The following is a 20342-nucleotide window of genomic DNA, read 5'->3' on the forward strand; positions in this document are numbered from 1 at the left end:
GGCTCCCTGCCCCCAGAAAGCCACCGTTCTCTTACACCACAGCTAGGTTTGGTAGAACCTCTGAACTCCAACTCTGAGGCCCTTCCTGACTGAGCCCTCATTTCCTCTTTTCCCACTCCCTTCTGAGTCACCCTGATTTGCTCGCTTTATTCACTTTGTTCAGTCTCACAGCATTCACTTTATTCCCTTTGTTCAGTCCCACAGCACTTTTACGTCAATATCCATAATTTATTTATATCAATGTCTCTCTCCCGCCTCTAGAATTTAAGCTCATTGAGGGCAGGGAATGTATCTACCATCTCATATTGTACTCTCCCGACTGCTTAGTACAGTGTCCTGTACACAGTAAGCACTCAATAAATATGATTGATTAACAACTCCCTCACTCCCATATCTTTTCGTTTAATTCATACTACCAACCTGCAGCCCTGGATCACTTCCATGGTACGTTTCCTCTGCTCTTTTGTATTTTTTCCCCTACGGTACTTGTTACATGCTTACTCTGTACCAAACATTGTTCTAAGCCCTGGGTTAGGTACAAGTTGAGTAGGTCAGACACTGTCCCTGTCCCTCATGGGGCTCACAGTCTAAGTAGGAGGGAATGCAGATATTGTAGGCAAGGAATGTGTGTGTTATAGTGTACTCTCCCAAGTGCGGAGCACAGTGCTCTGCACACAGTAAGCACTCAATACCTATGATTGATTGATTTTACACTTGAGGAAACTGAGGCATCTGCTTGCCCAGGGTCACACGGCAGGCAAGTGGCAGAACCTGGAGCAGAACCCAGGTCCTCTGACTCCCGGGCCTGAGCTCTTTCCACTTGGCCACGCTGCTTCTCTTGGGCTTGAGTTGTGGAGTGCTCTTGGTGGAAATCCAGACACCAGACTGAATTCGTCCAACTCAAACATCCTCACCCACTTTAACTCTGCCATTTCCTCTGCCCGACAACAGTATTTCTCTATTTCTAATCGACTCCCATGTCCACTGTCCATGACAGCTGTCGCAGATTTCAACTCCCTCCTTAAACTCCATTATTCCTCAGCCTCCCCAATCTCTTACCCCTAATGACCTTGCCAACTATTTTTCAGATGAAATTGAAACCATCAGGGGCAATCTCTCTAGCCCCACTTTCTTCCTGCACCTTTTTCAACTCTCATCTTTCCTAGGAGTACCTCAAAAAGTGCTCTCCCTTCCCCACTTGTAGCTTGGATGCCATTCCTTCCCACCTTCTTAAACACTTGCCACCTCCTTCAACAGCTCCTTCTCCACTGGATTCTTCCTCACTGTTTTCCAACATGCCAATGCATCCCATATCATTAAAAAAAAATCCCTCCCTTAACTCCATAGCTCCCTCCAGTTATCATCCCATCTTCCTCCTACAATTCCTCTATAAACTTTTCAAAAGAATTGTTTATGCGTGCTGCCTCCACTTGATCTCCTTGATCCCTTCCAATCTGGCTTCCTCCCCCTCACTCCAAAAAAACCCAAAAACAAAACAAAACCCAAAAAACAAAACACAACAAAACTGCCCTCCCTAAAGTAACTATTAATTTCCTTCTTGCCAAATCCAATGACCTCCACTCCATCCTGATTCATCTTGCATCTCAGCTGCCTTTGACACTGTGGACCACCCCACTCTCCTGGAAACATTATCTAACCTTGGTTTCACTGACACTATATTCTCCTAGTTAACAATAATAATAATAATGGTATTTGTTAAGTATTTACTATGTGCCTGGATACAAGTAAATCACATTGGACACAGTCCCTGTCCCATATGAGGTTCAGTCTCAATCCCCCTTTTACAGATGAGGCAACTGAGGCACAGAGAAGTGAAAATGACTTGCCCAAGGTCACACAGCACACAAGTGGTAGAGCTGGGATTAGAACCCATGACCTTCCGACTCCCAGGCCAGTGCTCTATCCACTATGCCATTCTGTCCTGTCCTTTTCTCCTGTTTATCTGGCTGTTCCTTCTCAGTCTCTGTTTTCACCTTCTCCTCTGCCTCCCACTGTAGAAGCCCCTCCTTAGTTCTGGATCCCCTTCTATTTTCCAACTATACTTTCTAAGGACAGAGGATTGAACTCATTCAGTTCCTTAGCCTCTCCAGTTCCAACCTCTCTTCTCTGCAGTCTCACATTTCCTACTGCCTTCATAGCATTTCTTCTTAGATATTCCAAAGCTACCTCAAACTTGACATATCCTAAACAGAACTCCTTATCTTCCCACCCAAACTCTGCCTTTCCCCTGACTTTCTCATCACTGTAGACAGCATCACTAGTCTCCCTGTCTCACAAGCCCAAACCTTGGCATTATCCTCGAATCATCGCTTGCATTCAACCCACATTTTCAGTCCATCACCAAATCCTGGTGGTTCCACCTTCACAACTTCTCTAGAATCTTCCCCTTCCTTTCCATCCAAACTGCTACCATGATGGTCTATCAATCAATGGTATTTATTGAGTGCTTACTGGGTGCCGACCACTGCACTAAGCACTGGGAAGAATACAATAAAACAGAGTTGGTAGATGTGTTCCCTGACTACAAGGAGCTTACAGTCTAGAGAGGGAAGCGGACATTAATATAAATTATGAATCTGTACATAACTACTGTGGGGCTGTGGCTGAGTTGAATATCAAGTGCTTAAAGGGTATAGATACAAGTGCAATGGCGACACAAAGGAGAGGAAGTTGGGGAAATGAGAGCCCAGTGGGGAAAGGTTTTGAAGGTGGGGAGAGTGATGATCTGTTGGGTATCGAGGGGGAGGGAGCCAGAGAAAGGATGGGGGCAACGGGTCAGTGACGAGGTAGACGAGATTGAGGTACAGCTTGTAGGTTGGAGCTAGAGAAGCAAAGTGCTTGGGCTGGGCTGTAATAGGAAAACAGCAAGGTACGGTAGAAGGAGACAAGGAGATGGAGTGCTTTAACCCCGATGGCAAAAAAGATCTGGTCTTTTTTGTGGTATATTTGGAAATGTTTACTGTGTGTCGAACACTGTTCTAAGCGCTGGGGTAGATAGAAATTAATTAGGATGGACATAGGCCCTGTCCCACATGGGGGTCACTGTCCGTTTGATGCAGAGGTAAATGGGAGTCCTCTGGAGATTCTTGAAGAGCAGAGAAATATGGTCCACGTACTTATATTCCACCTTGACTACTATATCAGCCTCCTTGCTGACCTCCTTCCTTCCAGCTTCTTCCCTCTCCAGTCCATACTTCACTTTGCTGCCCTGCTTATTTTTCTCAAAAAAAAGTTCAGTCCACATCTCTCCACTCCTCCAAAACCTCCAGTGGTTGCCCATCCTCTCCATATTAAACACAGAAAACTTACCATGGGCTTTAAGATTCTCCATCAGCTGACCCCGCCTGCACACTTAACTCCTCTAACTCCAACCTATTCACTGTTCCCTCGATCTCATCTGTCTTAACAATGTCCCCTCCCTCTTGCCTGGAATTCCCTCCCCTTCATATCTGACAGACTATTACTCTCCCCACCTTCAAAGCCTAACTCACCTCTCCTTCCCCTGTCAAGTCTTTATTTCCCCTATTTGCTCTCTCTTCTACATCACCTATGCGTTTGGGTTTGTACCCCTTAAGCACTTTGATTTTATCCCCAACCCAGCCCCACACCACTTGATATAGAAGCAGCATGGCCTAGTGGATAGAACAAGGGCCTGGGACTCAGAAGGTCATGCGTTCTAATTCCGGCTCCACCACTTGTCTACTGTGTGACTTTGGGCAACTCACTTAACTTCTCTGTGCCTGTTACCTCATCTGTAAAATGGTAAGCCCATCCTCTAGACTGTAAGCCCATTGTAGGGAGGGATTGTCTCTTTATTTCTGTAGTGTACTTTCCAAGCGCTTAGTACAGTGTTCTGCACGCACTAAGAGCTCAATAAATATGATTGAATGAATGGATGACTGTGATCCCCATGTGGGGCAGGGACTGTGTCCAACCAAATTATCTTGTATCTAACCTAGTGCTAAGAACAGTGCCTGGAAAGTAGTAAGCACTTAACAAATACCATAGTAATATTATTATTATTATTGACTCACTTTGATACTCACTCCACCCTCAGTACTTATATACATAGCCTTATATGCTGCCTTTTCCCCTATCAGTTATTTATTTTCATGTCTATCTCCTCTTAGACTGCTAAAGCTCTTTGAGGGCAGGAACCATGGCTACCAAATCTGTTGTATTGTACTCTCTGAAGTGCTTAGTACAGTGTTCTGCACACAGTAAGGGCTCAATCAATACCATTGGCTGATTGATTGCCCACTGTGTGATCTTGGGCAAGTCTCAACTTCTCTCTGCCTCAGTCTCCTCATCTGTCAAATGGGGTTTCAATACCTGCTCTCAATCCTGTTTAGACAGTGAGCCCTGCAGAGGCTAGGGGCTGGGTCTGACCTGATTATCTTGTATCTACACTTAGTTTACTGCATGCTGCATCCTGCCCCCCCTAACCCACACTGGCGGTGATTTTCTCAGAATCACTAGAGTTGCTTCTCAGCCTAGCCTCCACAGGAGGTCTGCTCTGGTCCTGGGGGGGTCACGAAGTTGGGGCTCTATTCAGTTACTCCCCTACCCCACACCCTCCTGCCAAGCACTGGGTTCTTGAAGCCTGTTGAGAAGGGCCAGGCTTCTGGGTGAAGAAGGGCCAGTCCCCATGGCCACCTTGGGAGCCCGAAGGAGAAAGAACGCAGATATTCTTCACTAAACTCCGTGGTTCGGCAGGGCTTTTCCTAGTCCTTGTCCTAGTTGAGAAGCAGTGTGGTGTAGTGGATAGACCATCAGCCTGGGAGTCAGAAGGTCATGGGTTCTAATCCTGGCTCCGACACTTGTCTGTTGTGTGACCTTGGGCAAGTCACTTCACTTCTCTGGGCCTCAGTTACCTCATCTGCACAATGGGGATTGAGACTGTGAGTCCCACATGGGACAGGGCCTGTGTCCAACCTGAGTTGCTTGTATCCACCCAAGTGCTTAGTACAGTGCCTGGCACATAGTAAGGGTTTAGTAAATGCCACAATTATTCTTATTATCATTAACGTATTGTAAGTGCTTAACAAATACCAACAATCACTATTATTAGGCTGGCCCACCGGGTAGTTAACCCCTTTTCATTCGTTCATTCAATTCTATTTATTCTGTGTGCAAAGCACTGTACTAAGCTTCTGCTTTCCCCGCAACAATGTTTATACTTCAATCTTCCCACTGGGCTAGGGCCAGAATGATCCTGCTCTGTTGGTGTAGGCTGAGGTGCCATTTTATTTTGAGTACCTGGGCTGAATTATGTATTTTTCAAACCTGAAGCCAATGTAGTGTTTGAATTACTCTGAACCCCAAGACAAAGAGGTTCATTCTCCACATTGCTAGAGTCTGGATTTTAAGGACTTATCAGATTTCTCCCCATCAGATTCATCTTTAAAAAATTGGGCTTTAAAAAAAAAACCAGTTCTAAAATTGTTCAATTTTTAAACTTTGCATCAGCAGAGTGGACTTGTTTTACTTTGCAAATTTGGGCCAGGTGAACCAGGTCATCTAAGACAGAGGAGCACATTTGGGTGACAAACTTCCCGCATCTCCCCCAAAGTCAATGGAAAGGAGCCAAACGATGGAGAAGTGAGCTAATGGGTTTGGCTGTTGTGATGCTCATACCTATTTCCTGGGGATTTCCCTGCTCCCCGCTCTCTAGATCTGGCATTTCTGTGGATCACTGGCCCCCAAACCAGTCCCTCCAAAAGGGGGTCCCTGTCTTTTCACTAAGGCCAAAGCTCCCAGATCCCCCCTATGATTGCTAGAGGACCAGGTCCAACAGGTGGGTAAAAGCCTCTTTAGCCGAAAGGGAGAGTATTGTCCAGGAAACACTTGCACTGAAGACATTATTGCATGTGAATCCTAAAAATGAAAACAATCCAGAAGAAACCAGGACTGGAAAGTCAAACCGGCTTTTTATCTCGAGCAGTTTTCCTTTGAAACCTCAAAAATCCTCCTTTCCTGCACAGGATGGCCTTTCCTTACAAGCTTCCCATTTAGACCGGATCTCCCCGAGTTGCACCTTCAGGGCTGGAGCCCGTTACCTGTGGAAACGGGTCTGGGCTTGGGCCTGCCCCCAGCCTCCCGGCGGGGATCCAGGCCGGCTCTGCCCCAGCCCCCCTCGGGCACGTAGACCCCCCGCTGCTGGAGGGGGACAGCCTGGACCGTGATTCCGTCGGCGGACTTGGGCCTGTAATCGAGCAGGCCGAGCCTGGCGGCACTGGGGGGCTGCCCGCCGGGCCGCGGGCCGCCGGACCAGGAGGAGATGGACTCGCTGGAGACGGAAGCGCAAGAGGTGGACAAAGAGGCAGAGCCCCCATCGCTCAGGTCGTAGAAGCCTGGAAAGGATGGAGATGAGAAGGGTTCACTTGGAGATCTTGGGATAAGCAGCACCATCTGCACTTCCAGCCACACCTTCCCAACACTACCCCCCCAGTGTCACGCCCTTCCACCAGTCAATCAATCAATCGTATTTTTTGAACACTTTGTATGGAGCACTGAACTAAGAGCTTGGGAGAGTACAACAGTAAAGAGACACATTCCCTGCACGCTATGAGGTTACAGTCTAAAGGGGGAGAAAGACATTTACTATGGTTAGAACAGTGCTTGGCACATAGTAAGCGCTTAACAAATACCATCCTTGTTACTACATAAGTGCTGTGGGGCTGGGGGAAGGGTGAATTAAGGGAACAAATCAGGGAATCACAGACGGGAATGGGAAAAAAGGAAATGAGGGCTTAAGTCAGGGAAGACCTCTTGGAGTTGGAGTTCAGAGGTTCTACCATACCTTGCTCTGGTGTAAGAGAACGGTGACTTTCTGGGTGCAGGGAGCCAGCCACTCTAGAGCCTGGCCTCAACCTTGTTTTTCTCTTTGGTGGTCCCCATTCCCAGGAGACCTGGGAAGAACGGGACCACTATCCGCAGGACTGCAGAAGGCTTAATTGTCTGAGCCCAGGCCTGCGTCCCTGCTGTGCCCCGGGGCTGACATCCAGCTCCTGCTGCTGGACCCCAAGTATTGTAGCGACCTGGGGTTCAGAAGCAGCAGTGTTGTGTACCTGTACCCTAGAAGGGTCCCTCTGCTGAGAGCTGGAATATCAGGGCCTGCTTGGGAGCTATAGGAGCTACAGGCCCTAAAGAGCTGACCTGGAGCTCTGTCATATACCCTCTGACCACCCAAGTGCATGCAGGGTGGCAGATGGGTTAGGAACATCAGTCAATCAATAGTCAAGGAAATACTTGCCCTACAGAAATTATTGCATGTGAATCACAATCTTGTGAAGCAGTGTGGCTTAGTAGATAGAGCACGGGCCTAGAAGTCAATGATCTGGGTTCTAATCCCAGCTCACCCACTTGTCTGCTTTGTGATCATGGATGAGTCGCTTCACTTCTTTGAACCTCAGTTACCTCATCTGTAAAATGGGGATTACAACTGTGAGCCCCATGAAGGACAGGGAGTGTATCCAAACTGATTACCTTGTATCTTACCCCAGTGCGTAAATTAGTGCTTGACACACAACAAGCACTTAACAAATACCTTTTTAAAAAAAATCACATTTATTGAGCACTTACTGTGTGCACAGCACTGTATTAAGTGCTTGGGAGAGAACAGTACAGACTCAGGACCTGATCCGCTGTGGCAGAGAGAGCTCTGCTTGGCTGACTGTTTCCAAGCTAAAAACAATTGTGATATTTGAGATAATCAGGATAATCAGGCAGTGCCCCTGACCCTCATAGGGCTCACAGTCTAAGAGGGAAGGGAATACAGGTGTTTAATAACCATTTTACAGGGAAGGAAACTGAGGCCCAGAAAAGTCAAGTGACTTGACCACGGTCAACCAATCGGTCGATTGTACTTATTGAACACTTACTGTGAGCAGAGCACCTACTAAGCACTTGGGAGAGTATCACATCACAATATGTTCATAGACACATTCCCTGTCCACAAACACACAGTTCAGAGAGGAAGACAGACATTAATGTAAATAAATGAATTATGGATAGATACATAAAGGCTGTGGGGCTGAGGGAGGGATGAATAAAGAGAATAAATCCAAGTGCACAAAGGTCACAAAGAAGGCAAGTGTCCGGTCGGGTTGGGATTAGAACCTCGCTTATAGAGTCCCAGTTTTGAGTTCTCTCCACTAGCCTAACCTGCTTCTGGGACTAAATCCAATCTCTTAAAGGTCAGTGTGCACTTTTCAGTTCTTCAGTTCCAAGGCGACTTTTGCCTTCACTATTGCTAACAAACATTGAGATTCTTCAACCAAAGACCCGGACTGTCCCACTGCCCAGAGATTCAGACTTTTCAAAAAGTTCTAAGAGTATATGCCAAGTATCTCATAGAACTGATAAACTATGATGAGGGCTGGGGAAAGTTTGTTTCTTTAACTGCTTTTAGTACTAGGATGTCCCCCTGACATGTCAAACAACATGACCAAAATGAAAATCCTTATCTTCCCACCCAAACCCTGTCCTGCCCTGACTTCCTCATCACTTTAGACAACAGCACCATGCTCCCTCACTCATGTTCCCCCTTCTAGACTGTAAGCTCATCATGGACAGGGAACATGTCTACCCACTCTCCTAGGCACTTAGTACGGTGATCTGCACCTAGTAAGCACTCAATAAATATGACTGCTTGATTTAACAAAATAGGTTTCTTGCTGATCACATCCTCCGTGCTCCACCTGGTTCTGAGGCAGCATTTCCAATAAATCGTGGCAGGGGACACTGACACTTTCTCTCTCATATCGCTGTCTATATTCTGACCTCGGCAGACAGAGTCCAGGACAAAACCTGGATGGGGGCTCTACCTGAGCTGGGCCTGCTGTCACTGTCCAAGTATTCGCTGGAAGTTTGGCTCACATCCAATTTCAATTCATTTATCTGCTGGTCAAGTTGATCCAAGTGGGATTTCAGGCCAATATCCTGTCGTCTTAGATGCGACTAGGAGGGGGGAGGAAGAAAGTGCAGGTTAGTCAAAATAAGAATGTAGAAACCATTAAAGAGTACTGACAATAGGCAATACGTTTACAATAAAAAAAGATCCATAGGTAGACTACTATCTACTTAATCTACCCAACAGACTCGAGAGATCCATGCTCCTTGATCAAACCAGTCAAATGTTCACCACCTCTTCTTATTTAGGGGTCACAAATAGTACAATCAATCAACCATTTATTGAGGGCTTACTTGGTGCAGAACACTGTACTAAGTGCTTGGGAGAATACGCTATAACAGACACATTCCCTCCCCACAATGAGCTTACTGTCTAGAGGGAGAACAATGAGTTGTACTTTCAATTTTTCTCAACTGCCTTCAGCCTGGTTTCTTTACATTCAGACCAAATTTCCTTGGGGCATGACATCCGAAGAGACTCCTTGCATCTCAGAACGTCACAGCTAGTGCTGTGAAAAGCTGCAGATACAGCATCCTGGAGGTGGATGCAGGAGGCTGACTCAAAAGAGAATGGCAGACATCTGGGTGGTGTCTTCATGAGGGTGCAGAGACACTGTCTCAATTAATCAATGGCACTTACTGAGTGTTTATGCAGAACACTGTACCAAGCAGCTGGAAAAGTACAACAGACTACTTAGACATTATCCCTGCTCTCAAGGAGCTTACAGTCTAGAGAATCACTTCTCTCTCACAGATTCTCCCTTCCAGGAGGTTAAGCATGGGTTGGCCTCATTCATTTATAGGGGTCAACCTTCTTTATCAATAAAACGAGTATTTCAGTTCATTCAGAAGATATGAGGAATTTATTATCATTATTATTATTATTGTCACTATTATTAATAATAATAGCATTTTTAAGCATTTACTATGTGCCAGGCACCATACTAAGCACTGGGGAGGATATAAGCAAAATTGGGTTGGACAGAATCCATGTCCCACATAGGGCTCACAGTCTTAATCCCCATTTTACAGCTGAGGTAACTGAAGCACAGCAAAAGGTCACAGAGCAGACAAGAGGAGGAGCTGGGATTTGAACCCATGTCCTGTGACTTCAAGATCTGTGCTCTTTCCACTAGATCACACTGCTCTTTCAAGAGGGAAAAAATTCCTGGAATGTTTTTAAAATAAAACATTTTTTTTTAATTGTGAAGAGTAGAAAAAGTCTGGAACCTGCCTCAGGTGTGAAATGTCATCAGAAAGAGGCCAAGTGTCTTTTTCATCCCTGGTAGTTAAATACAGGCAGGCACAAAGTGATAATAAGAACGTCCCTCTTCCTGTCATAAAATGCAACTATTAAGGCCATGTGGGGGAAGCAATGGGAGAGTTCCTCATAGATTCCTAAAGGATTTAAATCAGTTGCCATCTCTATTCTTTCTACTTCTATTCTGAGGAAACTACATTAAAGATGGTTCCTACCTCCCGGGTCCCCTCCCCCAGAAAATCAGGTGCCTCTGGCTTTGTGGTGGAATTAATTGCTGAGTGATTAACGTTTCACCAGACCAATTCTTTAGCCTGTGGTTTCTGATTAATGGCAGAGAGGCCACAAATGCCAACAAGGCCCCCAGGTATTCACAGATTATTTATTGCCACCCCAGGACCGGTCTGCACTTTTACAGCACTCTAACTAACCTGCATGATTTACTGTCCTTGCCAGCCTCTCCCATTGTCTGAACTGAGGGTTTTCCAATCTCTGCGCTGTTCATTAACTCCTTCTTTCCGCCCAGTGACCAGGCACCCCACTCCTGAATTAGGGAGACCAATCAGCTATGGTCAGTGGCAGGGGGGATCTGAGGGGGAAAGAGGAGAGGGTAAGAAGAGAAGGAGGAGGAGGAGGTTTATGGTGGGGCAGAAGAGGAGGGTGAGATGGGAAAGATGAGGAGGATGGGGAAGACAAGGAGAAGGATGGGGGAAGGGGAGGAGGATGAAGGGGGAAAGATAAAGGGGATGAGGGGTGGAGACAAGGGGGAGAGAGAAGTGGAGGAGGAGGAGGGAGAGAAAACTGCCCTCCCTCCCACTCCTTCATCCTGCAACGGCAGCAGTTGCTGTGACTTTGCTGGCCCTCACTGGTCTGAAGAGGAATCTGAGTTTCCATTGTGGCCAAAACAGTGTGTTTCCAGGAGCATAAAAAATCTATTTGTTCCAGGCCCCAGCCAAGGCTGAGGCCTCTCCGCTTCTGCCTTAGAGCCCAGAAGTCAGAGCACTCCTGGGTCACCTGGACCAGACTCCTCCCCTCCCTGACCTCCCCATCCCTCCCCTTTCATCTTCCTCCTCTCTTCCCCTTTCCCCTCCACTGCTGCTTTTACTGGGTGGCAGGACTAGGGAAGCTGGCTTCATCTGGGGCCATCCAAACTCCATTCTGCTGTAGGCGCTTTTTTTTCTCCCCCTGTTTTTCCTCTCCCAACCTCCCCCTTCTCCTTTCCGCTCTCCTCTCCCCCTTGTCCTTCAGAGATCTCCACAGAGGCCCTGGAAGCCTGCCCCAAATCTGTCATGACCTGGGCATCCCAGCAGGGAGAGGACAATGGAAGTGACAGGATTCCCAGAACTTCTGGGCTCTGAGGTCCTGAGGATTCAGTCTTTGGGTAGAATGAACTGTATGGTACTTGCTCTATTTGCATCCAAAACTTTACCCACATCGCAGGAGGCAATTATTCTTTCTTGGCTGGAGTGGGGAGGAGAGGGCAGGAGTTTATCTTTCACAAGTTGTGATATGCTTTATTTACACCAGTTGAGGGTTTTACTGGAGTATTAGTTGGAAATTATATATCTGGCCGACTGGACTAGAAAAGCTTTCCTTGTTCAAACTTATCAACTGTAAGTTGGTGCAAATGAGAACCGGGAATGATGCTAGGCAGAGAGGGGCCTGGGAGAAGAGGAAAGGGGGCGCTTAGGGAAGGCCTCCTGGAGGAGATGTGCCTTCAGTAAGATTTTGAGAAGAGGCGGGGAGAGTAATTGTCTGTTGGATTTGAGGAAGGAGGGCATTCCAGGCCAGAGGCAGGATGTGGGCAAAGGGTCGGCGGGGAGATTGGCGAGATGGAGGCACAGGGAGAAGGCACTAAAGGAGCGAAGTGTGCAGGCTGAGTTGTAGAAGGAGAAAAGTGAGGCGAGGTAGGAGGGGGCAAGGTGATGGAGAGCTTTAAAGCAAATGGTGAGGAATTTTGCATTTTCCATCAGGGTCTCCACGGGAAGCCAGGCAGTTCAGTTTGACAGGTGCAGAAGCTAAGATGTCAGAGATCAGTCAAGCAGTAGTATTTACTGAGTGCTTAGTGTGCACAGGGCATTGTATTGAGCAGTTGGGATAGTACAATATAATCAGTGGTATTGAGTACTTACTATTCATTCATTCAATTGTATTTATTGAGTGCTTACTGTGTGCAAAGTACTGTACTAAACGCTTGGGAAGTACAAGTTGGCAACATATAGAGATGATCCCTACCCAACAGCAGGCTATGTTCAGAACACTGTATGAAGAACTTGGGAGAGTGCAATATAAATGAATTGGTAGACCTACTCCCTGCCCTCAGAGAGCTCACAAACTGGCCTAAAATTCCAACGTGAGCCAAGACATCTAAAAAACAACTTTGCTGTTGCAAAGAATTGGATTAATGTTAGTGCTAATCTGGATAAGCCAATTTCATTCTTTACATCCATAATGCTCTTTTTTATGGTATTTATTAAGCACATACCAGGCACTGTACTAAGCTCTGGGAAGGTACAAGGTGATCAGGGTGGACACTGTGACTGTCCAACATAAAGGTCTCAGTCTAAATAGAAAGGAGCAAAGAAATGATGATGATGATAATAATAATAATAACCACTTACTATGTGCCAGGCTCTTTTTTTATGGCATTTGTTAAGCACATACTTACATACTTACTACATGCCAGGCACTGTACAAAGTGCTGGGGTGGATACAAGCAAATCGGGTTGGACACAATCCCAGTCCCACATGGGGCTCACAGTCTCATATCCCCATTTTACAGATGTGGTAATTGAGAACCAGAAAAGTAAAGTGACTTGCCCATGGTCACAAAGTAGACAAGTGGTGGAGCTGGGATTAAAACCCAGGTCCTTCTGAGGCCCATACCCTTGATCTAGCCAGTCACTCGTTCATCAACAGCAGAGGGTTTTCCTGGGATCATGTGGATGAAACTAACATCAACTCTCCACTTGATTTGGATTCAATTTCTGCCGAAGGGCAGGGAACTGTTTCAGTGATTGGGCTTTGTAAATAATTCTGGAACTTGCTACAGTCTGCTAGACTGTAAACTCACTTTGTGCAGGGAATGAACCTGCCAACTCTACGGTAGTCTCCTAAGCACTTAGTACATTGGTTTGTATGTAGTAAGTGCTCAATAAATACCACTGATGATAGGTGCTAGGTGCCAACCACTGCACTACCATGTACTCAATAGTATTTCATTAAATTGTATTTACCTAGCGCTTACCATTTGCAGAGCCCTGTCCTAAGTGCTTGGGAGAGTACAATAACAGACACATTCCTTGCCCATTAGACATAATAACAATAATAATAATAATAGTATTTGTTAAGCACTTACTAAGTGCCAAGCACTGTTCTAAGGGCTCCCTGTCCCACCTAAGACTCATAGTCTAAGTAGGAGGGAGAACAGATATTGTATCTCCCTTTTGCAGATGAGGCAGCTGAGACTCAGAGAAGTGAAGTGACTTGTCCAAGGTCACACGGGCAGGCAAGTGGTGGAGTCATTATTAGAACCCAGATCCACGGACTCTCAGGCCTGTGCTATTTCCATTTAGGCTTCTCCACTGATTCTTCCATTTGCCATTCCTCCCTTTCAGGGTAATTGAATTTGTCTCTGATGACACTTGTTTCTTGTGGCTGCTAGCTTTGTAAACTCCAGAGGGAAATGGTTAAGAGAGCATCTACCTGCCCCGGGTCACTCATTAACTCTGCATTCTCCTGCCCCTGGTTCCCCCAGAAACAGGGAAGGGAGGGGAGGGAAAGGAACAAAAAGGACTCAGGTTAGTTTGAGCTGGGAATGTGGAAAGCAGAGCTAGCTCTACCCTACAGGGGATCCCAAGGAAAGAGATGTGGGCCCCTGGAGATCTGGAAACTTCACGGACAGATGCCCTTTCCCACTCCCCTATGCTAAGTGAGTTTAAGACTCAACTGCAGGGAGGAGAGGAGAGGAGAATAGAGGAAATGGAGGACAGGAGAGAAGAGAGGAGAGGACATAAAGGAAAAGAGAGGAGAGGAGAGGAAAGTTGTAATGCCTGGAATACCAACATCCCTAACTTCCCACCCCAACCTAGAACTATCCTCTAGCATGCTGTGTGACTTTGAGCAAGATCTTCAGTGTCTCTGGGCCTCACTTTCTTCATAAGTCCAGGAACCAAAACCCTGTCCTTCCTCTCTGTGGCCTGGAGAGGACAAATGAGAAGTTGTGTGACCTTGTGGACACAGCACGGTCCTGGGAGTCAAAAGGACCTGGGTTCTCATCCCACCCCCGCCGTATGTCTGCTGTGTGACCGTGGGCAAGTCACTTCACTCCTCTATGCCTCAGTTACCTCATCTGTAAAATGGGGATGAAGATTGTGAGCCCCATGTGGGGCAGGGACTGTGCCCAATCCGATTTGCTTGTATCCACCCCAGTGCTTAGAACAATGCCTGGCACATAGTAAGCACTTAACAAATGCCACTATTATTATTATTACTATAGTTATACCACACACACACGGACAGGAAAAGTAAAGAACAAAAAGATCTGACTGAAGGCAAAAACAGCTTCAGTTCTGGGGTGAAAAGTAGCCTCCCATCAAACTTGCATATGCATTCAGATCCTCTCAGGTAGCCCAGAAGCTTTTATAATGAAATTACAGCTAGGATAAAGCAGGCAAAGGCAAGTCAGGAAAACAGCTCTTTCAAGGTAACATCACAAAGACAGAAAACCCTGCTTAGGGGCTGCTTTGGGTTCAGGACTTCAGCGGCCCCTGCCGATGAAACGTTTTTCTCCAAAAGGCAGGTGGTGTTGCTTAGTTTTTCTGGAGTTGTGGTAATTTGGGGGGCGCGGTGGTGGTGGTGGGGTTCGGCAAGGGGTCAGAAGAGAAAAGAGACAATCAGCAAGGAGGGGATTTGAAACTTGCAGGAAAAGAACCAGCAATTGAGAAAAGAAGCCAGCAGGACCGTGGAGCTGGGAGTCAGAAGGACCTGGGTTCTAACCCCAATTCATTCATTCAGTCATATTTATGGAGCGTTTACTAAGTGCTTGGAAAGTACAATTCAGCAAGAAATAATAATAGTAATGATGGCAATTATTAAGTGCTTACTATGTGCAACGCACTGTTCTAAGCGCTAGGAAGGTTACAAGGTGATCAGGTTGTCCCACGGGGGGTTCATAGTCTTAATCCCCATTTTACAGATGAGGTCACTGAAGCACAGGGAAGTTACACAGCTGACAGTTGGCGCTGTCAGGATTTGAACCCATGACCTCTGACTCTAAAGCCCAGGCTTTTACCACTGAGCCATCCTGCTTCTCCTAAAGAGAGAAAGAGAGACCATCCCTGCCCACACTGGGCCTACAGTCTGGAAGGGGCTCAACCATTCTGCTGTGTGACTTTGGGCAAGTCACTTGGCTTCTGGGGGCCTCAGGTACTGAATCTGTAAAGGGGGGATTCAGGCTGTGAGCCCCATGTGGGACAGGGACTGTGTCCAACCCGATTCGCTTGTATCCACTCCAGTGCTTAGTTCAGTTTCTGACACGTAGCACATAACAAATACCACAATTATTATTATAACAACCAAGGCTACAGAGGCTGCTTCGGTTGGCCCGACAGGGACTGTGTCCAACCCGATTCGCTTGTATCCACTCCGGTGCTTAGTTCAGTTTCTGACACGTAGCACATAACAAATACCACAATTATTATTATAACAACCAAGGCTACAGAGGCTGCTTCGGTTGGCCTCGCAGCCTCGAGGGGGTCAGAAATAGTCAAAGTACTTTTCGGTTTTATTCCCTCCTGCTTGTGAACCCTCTGCTTCCATTATCGAGGATAAGTGATCGATAAGAATTGTGGTGCTCTGAGCTGAGGCCCAAATGTCTCAGCAGCTCCAAATCCTTTGAAGTCTAAAGCCAATTTTCCCTTGGGATATCCTGTTAGAAGAGTCTAGCGCCATTTATGTGAATAGTCTTTCTGTCTTCACGCCAGATTGCTATCTGGTTAGCAGGATGGAGGTAGGAGAAGAACTGAGTATTAACTTGGAGCCACCGGAGTGTGTAATTGGCAGTAATTGAGAGATTAAAGCCTCTTGACTATATTCTTTATGGAATAGTATCAATTCTAAATTTTCCCTGCATGAAACATGTACCCTGCCTGTTAAATACTAGGCTGATGTCACACAGATTCAATTATTCTCCTCTTTTGATCACATAATCCATTCCAAGAACAAAGTCACAAGACAGAAGGCGGCATGTTCCTTCTGGTCTCCACATAAAAAAAAATTAAAAAAATAAAATAAAAATCGTTTGATCTTCCTTTCCAAAAGGCTACTTATAATTAGAGGCTGAGTGCTTACAAGTTTGATTTGTATATTACTTAAGTCAAGTTAATCATCAGCTGTATTTCATACCCCTTCTGACAGGACAATTCGAGTTAGCATCTTAACAATCTAGCTGGCAATGTGAAGGTTTCTGTTCACCCAGGATACGCAGTGTGTGTACTTGGGCTTCTGTAGATGTGGTTTAAAGTCAGGGGTGAGTAATAAGCGAAAGAAAAATCCACAACAAAAGATCCACGCCAAAAGCCATTACATAATGGCCATACCAACGGGCTGTTATGACAACAGTGGCAACCATGGCGAATAAATGGATTTTGCCGTATCTCTTGAGTAGTGTTCATGCTAGTCAAGAGGAGCGTGAGAAGCAGCCTGACTTAGTGGAAAGAGCAAGGGCTTGGGGGTCAGAGGACGTGGTTTCTAATCCCGGCTCCGCCACTTATCAGCTGTGTGACTTTGGGCCAGTCACTTCACTTCTCTGGGCCTCAGTTCCCTCAACTATAGAATGGGGGCATCAAGACTCTGAGCCCCACGTGGGACAACCTAGTTACCTTGCACCTACCCCAGCGCTTAGAACAGTGCTTGGCACACCGTAAGCACTTAATAAATACCATCATTATTATGCACCACGCAGTTCAATCGTATTTAGTGCAGAGCACTGTACTAAGTTTCCAACAGTGACAAGTAATCGGTCAGCAACAGAGGTTAGGATGTTTGAAATGGGAACTGGCTCGATTCTGAGGACCCGTGTTCTAACAGTGCTTGGCACATAGTAAGCGCTTAGCAAATGCTATAGTTACTATTACCCCATCATCTTTCCCAGTGTACCTCGGGGAAAACCTCTTTTTCGATTTTCCTTGTAGGTGAACACCCCTACTCTTTTAAAACAAGGCTGTTGCAATGGGTGAGTTTGGACTCTGCGTTCAGAGGTATCTGAGAAAGCAGGGCCGGGTAGCTATTCACGCAGTGTTTGGCACATAGTAAGCACTTAACAAATACCATCATTAAATTAAATTATTCCCACTGCACTCACTGCTAGCAAGAATGAAGTTTCACGGTCTAATTAGTAGAACCCTTACATTGCTAAAGCCAGCAACATTTAAACTTGAATAAAAAAATATAAACTTGAGTGCACTAGATAAATGCCTTTTAAAATGTCCAGATATACTGAAGAAACATACACAAGTCATTTTTAAGGACTTTTAGGATACCCTTCAGGGAAAAGGGAGGTAAGTTTGGCTAAGATTTTTACAAGGCAGCTGCTATTATTTTCTCTTTTTGAAGATTTCTGTGGGGAGGTGCTGGTAAAAGTAGACTGTTCAGGACTGGCCCAAGGGAAAAAGCTGAACATCAAATGACAGTTACAAGGAGCTAGGGCTTCGGTGCAAGGCTATAGCGCGTCAAAACATACAAAATTTTCAGAGTTTCCCAGTAGAAAAAGAAAGGGAAAGCGGGTTTTATCTTCCACGGGTTGATCACCCAGCTCCCTTTAGGAGAAACAGGTCTCCTGGTCTCCACGAAATAATTGCTGATTATCTTTTGCAAAGAGGAAGCCACTCCAAAATTCTCCTAACTCTTTCCCTACTGAACTCCCAGCATCAAGCTTCGTCTACATTAGGGGGCTGCCACCTTTAAACGTGGCAAACACTGGTTCATCGTCCACCCCAGCTAGCCTCTGGCAAATGCAGAAAGGCATGTTCTGGTCACCCTAATGTGACAGGGGAGTGGGAAGGAACAAACACTGAGCGCAGTCCTGGGGCTAGTTCTCCCTCCTCTGCCCTTCTCTCCCTCTTCTGCCTGGCTCTCTCCATGCCTTGGCCCTCATCCTTGTCCCCTTCGTGGCTCTACTCTGCTCTGCCCCCTTCACCCTCCCGAGCTCGGGTCTGCCCATCTTCTGCCCCATCCAGGGTCTGCCCATCTCCTGCCCCAGCCCTGTTCTGCCCCCTCCCCAGCTCGGGTCTGCCCTTCTCCTAGCCCATCCAGGGTCTGCCCATCTCCTGTCCCAGTCAGGTTCTGCCCATCTCCTGTGCCAACCTGGTTCTGCCCCTGCTCTGCCCCCTCCCACCTCCCCAGCCCGGTTCTGCCCCTGCTCTGTGCCCTCCCCAACTCGTTTCTGCCCACCTCCTGCCCCATCCCAGCTCTACCCCTGCTCTGCCCTCTTCCCAGCCCGGGTCTTCCAATCTCCTGTGCCAGCCCAGCTCTGCCCCTAGTCTGCCTCCTCCCCATCCCAGTTCTTCCCATCTCCTGTGCCAATCCGAGTCTGCCCCTGCTGTGCCGCCTCCCCAGCCCGGCTCTGGCCCTGCTCTGCCTCCTCCCCATCCAGGGTCTGCCCATCTCCTGACCCATCCCGGCTCTGCCCCCTCCCCAGCCTGGGTCTGCCCCTACTCTGCCCCCTCCCCAGCCCGGGTTTGCCAGTCTCCTGTGCCAGCCCCGCTCTGCCCCTGCTCTGCCTCCTCCCCATTCAGGATCCGCCCATCCCCTGTGCCAACTCGGGTCTGTTGTTGTTCTGCCCCCTCCCCATCCAGGATCTGCCCATCTCCTATGCCAACCCGGGCCTGGACCTGCTTTATCCCCTCCCCAGCCTGGTTCTGCACATCTCCTGCCCCGGCCCTGTTCTGCTCCTGCTCTGCCCTCTCCCCAGCCCGGGTCTGCCCCAGCTCTGCCCCCTCCTCTTCCAGGGTCTGCCCATCTCCTGCTCCAGCCCGGCTCTGCCCCTGCTCTGCCCCCTCCCCAGCCCTATTCTGCCCCTGCTCTGCCCCCTCCTCATCCAGGGTCTGCCCATCTGCTGTGCCAGCCCTACTCTGCCCCTTCCCCATCCAGGGTCTGCCCATCCTCTGTGCCAACCCGGCTCTGCCCCTGCTCTGCCCGCTCCCCAGCCCTGTTCTGCCCCCTCCTCTGCCCCCTCCCCGGCCCGGGTTTGCCAATCTCCTGTGCCAGCCTGGCTCTGCCCCTACTCTGCCCCCTCCCCATCCAGGGTCTGCCCATCTCCTGTGCCAACCCGGCCCTGCCCCCTGCTCTGCCCGCTCCCCAGCCCTATTCTGCCCCTGTTCTGCCCCCTCTCCGGCCCGGGTTTGCCCATCTCCCGTGCCAGCCTGGCTCTGCCCCTGCTCTGCCCCCTCCCCATCCAGGGTCTGCCCATCTCCTGTGCCAACCCGGCTCTGCCCCTGCTCTGCCCGCTCCCCAGCCCTATTCTGCCCCTGCTCTGCCCCCTCCCCGGCCCTATTCTGCCCCTGCTCTGCCCCTTCCCTAGCCCGGCTCTGCCCCTCCTCTGCCCCCTCCTCTTCCAGGGTCTGCCCATCTCCTGTGCCAGCCCTATTCTGCCCCTGCTCTGCTCCCTCCTCTTCCAGGGTCTGCCCATCTCCTGCCCCAGCCCGGTTCTGCCCCTACTCTGCCCCCTCCCCATCCAGGGTCTGCCTATCTTCTGTGCCAACCCGGCTCTGCCCCTGCTCTGCCCCCTCCCCAGCCCTATTCTGCCCCTGCTCTGCCCCTTCCCCAGCCCGGGTTTGCCAAACTCCTGTGCCAGCCCGCCTCTGCCCCTGTTCTGCCCCCTCCCCAGCCCTACTCTGCCCCGTCCCCAGCCCTAGTCTGCCCCTACTCTGCCCCCGCCTCATCCAGGGTCTGCCCATCTCCTGTGCCAGCCCTATTCTGTCCCTGCTCTGCCCCCTCCTCATCCAGGGTCTGCCCATCTCCTGCCCCAGCCCTATTCTGCCCCTACTCTGCCCCCTCCCCAGCCCCCTCCCAGCCCTATTCTGCCCCTGCTCTGCCCCCTCCTCATCCAGGGCCTGCCCCTCCCCATCCAGGCCCTGCCCACGTCCGGTGG

General features: G+C 48.4%; 1 protein-coding gene across 1 annotated transcript in view; it reads right to left on the reverse strand.

The window, feature by feature from the left end:
• The window catches only part of DACT2 (dishevelled binding antagonist of beta catenin 2), a 43548-nt gene that overhangs the window by 2346 nt on the left and 20860 nt on the right, over positions 1 to 20342 (reverse strand). The window contains exons 4-5 of the mRNA XM_038762200.1: positions 8850 to 8982; positions 6081 to 6374 (exon numbers count right to left, since the gene is read on the reverse strand). Of these exons, the coding sequence (XP_038618128.1) occupies positions 6081 to 6374; positions 8850 to 8982 (427 nt within the window). The remainder of the gene's footprint in view (positions 1 to 6080; positions 6375 to 8849; positions 8983 to 20342) is intronic.

The sequence above is a fragment of the Tachyglossus aculeatus genome, chromosome 2, assembly GCF_015852505.1.
Source record: "Tachyglossus aculeatus isolate mTacAcu1 chromosome 2, mTacAcu1.pri, whole genome shotgun sequence".
In the NCBI taxonomy this organism is placed as follows: domain Eukaryota; kingdom Metazoa; phylum Chordata; class Mammalia; order Monotremata; family Tachyglossidae; genus Tachyglossus; species Tachyglossus aculeatus.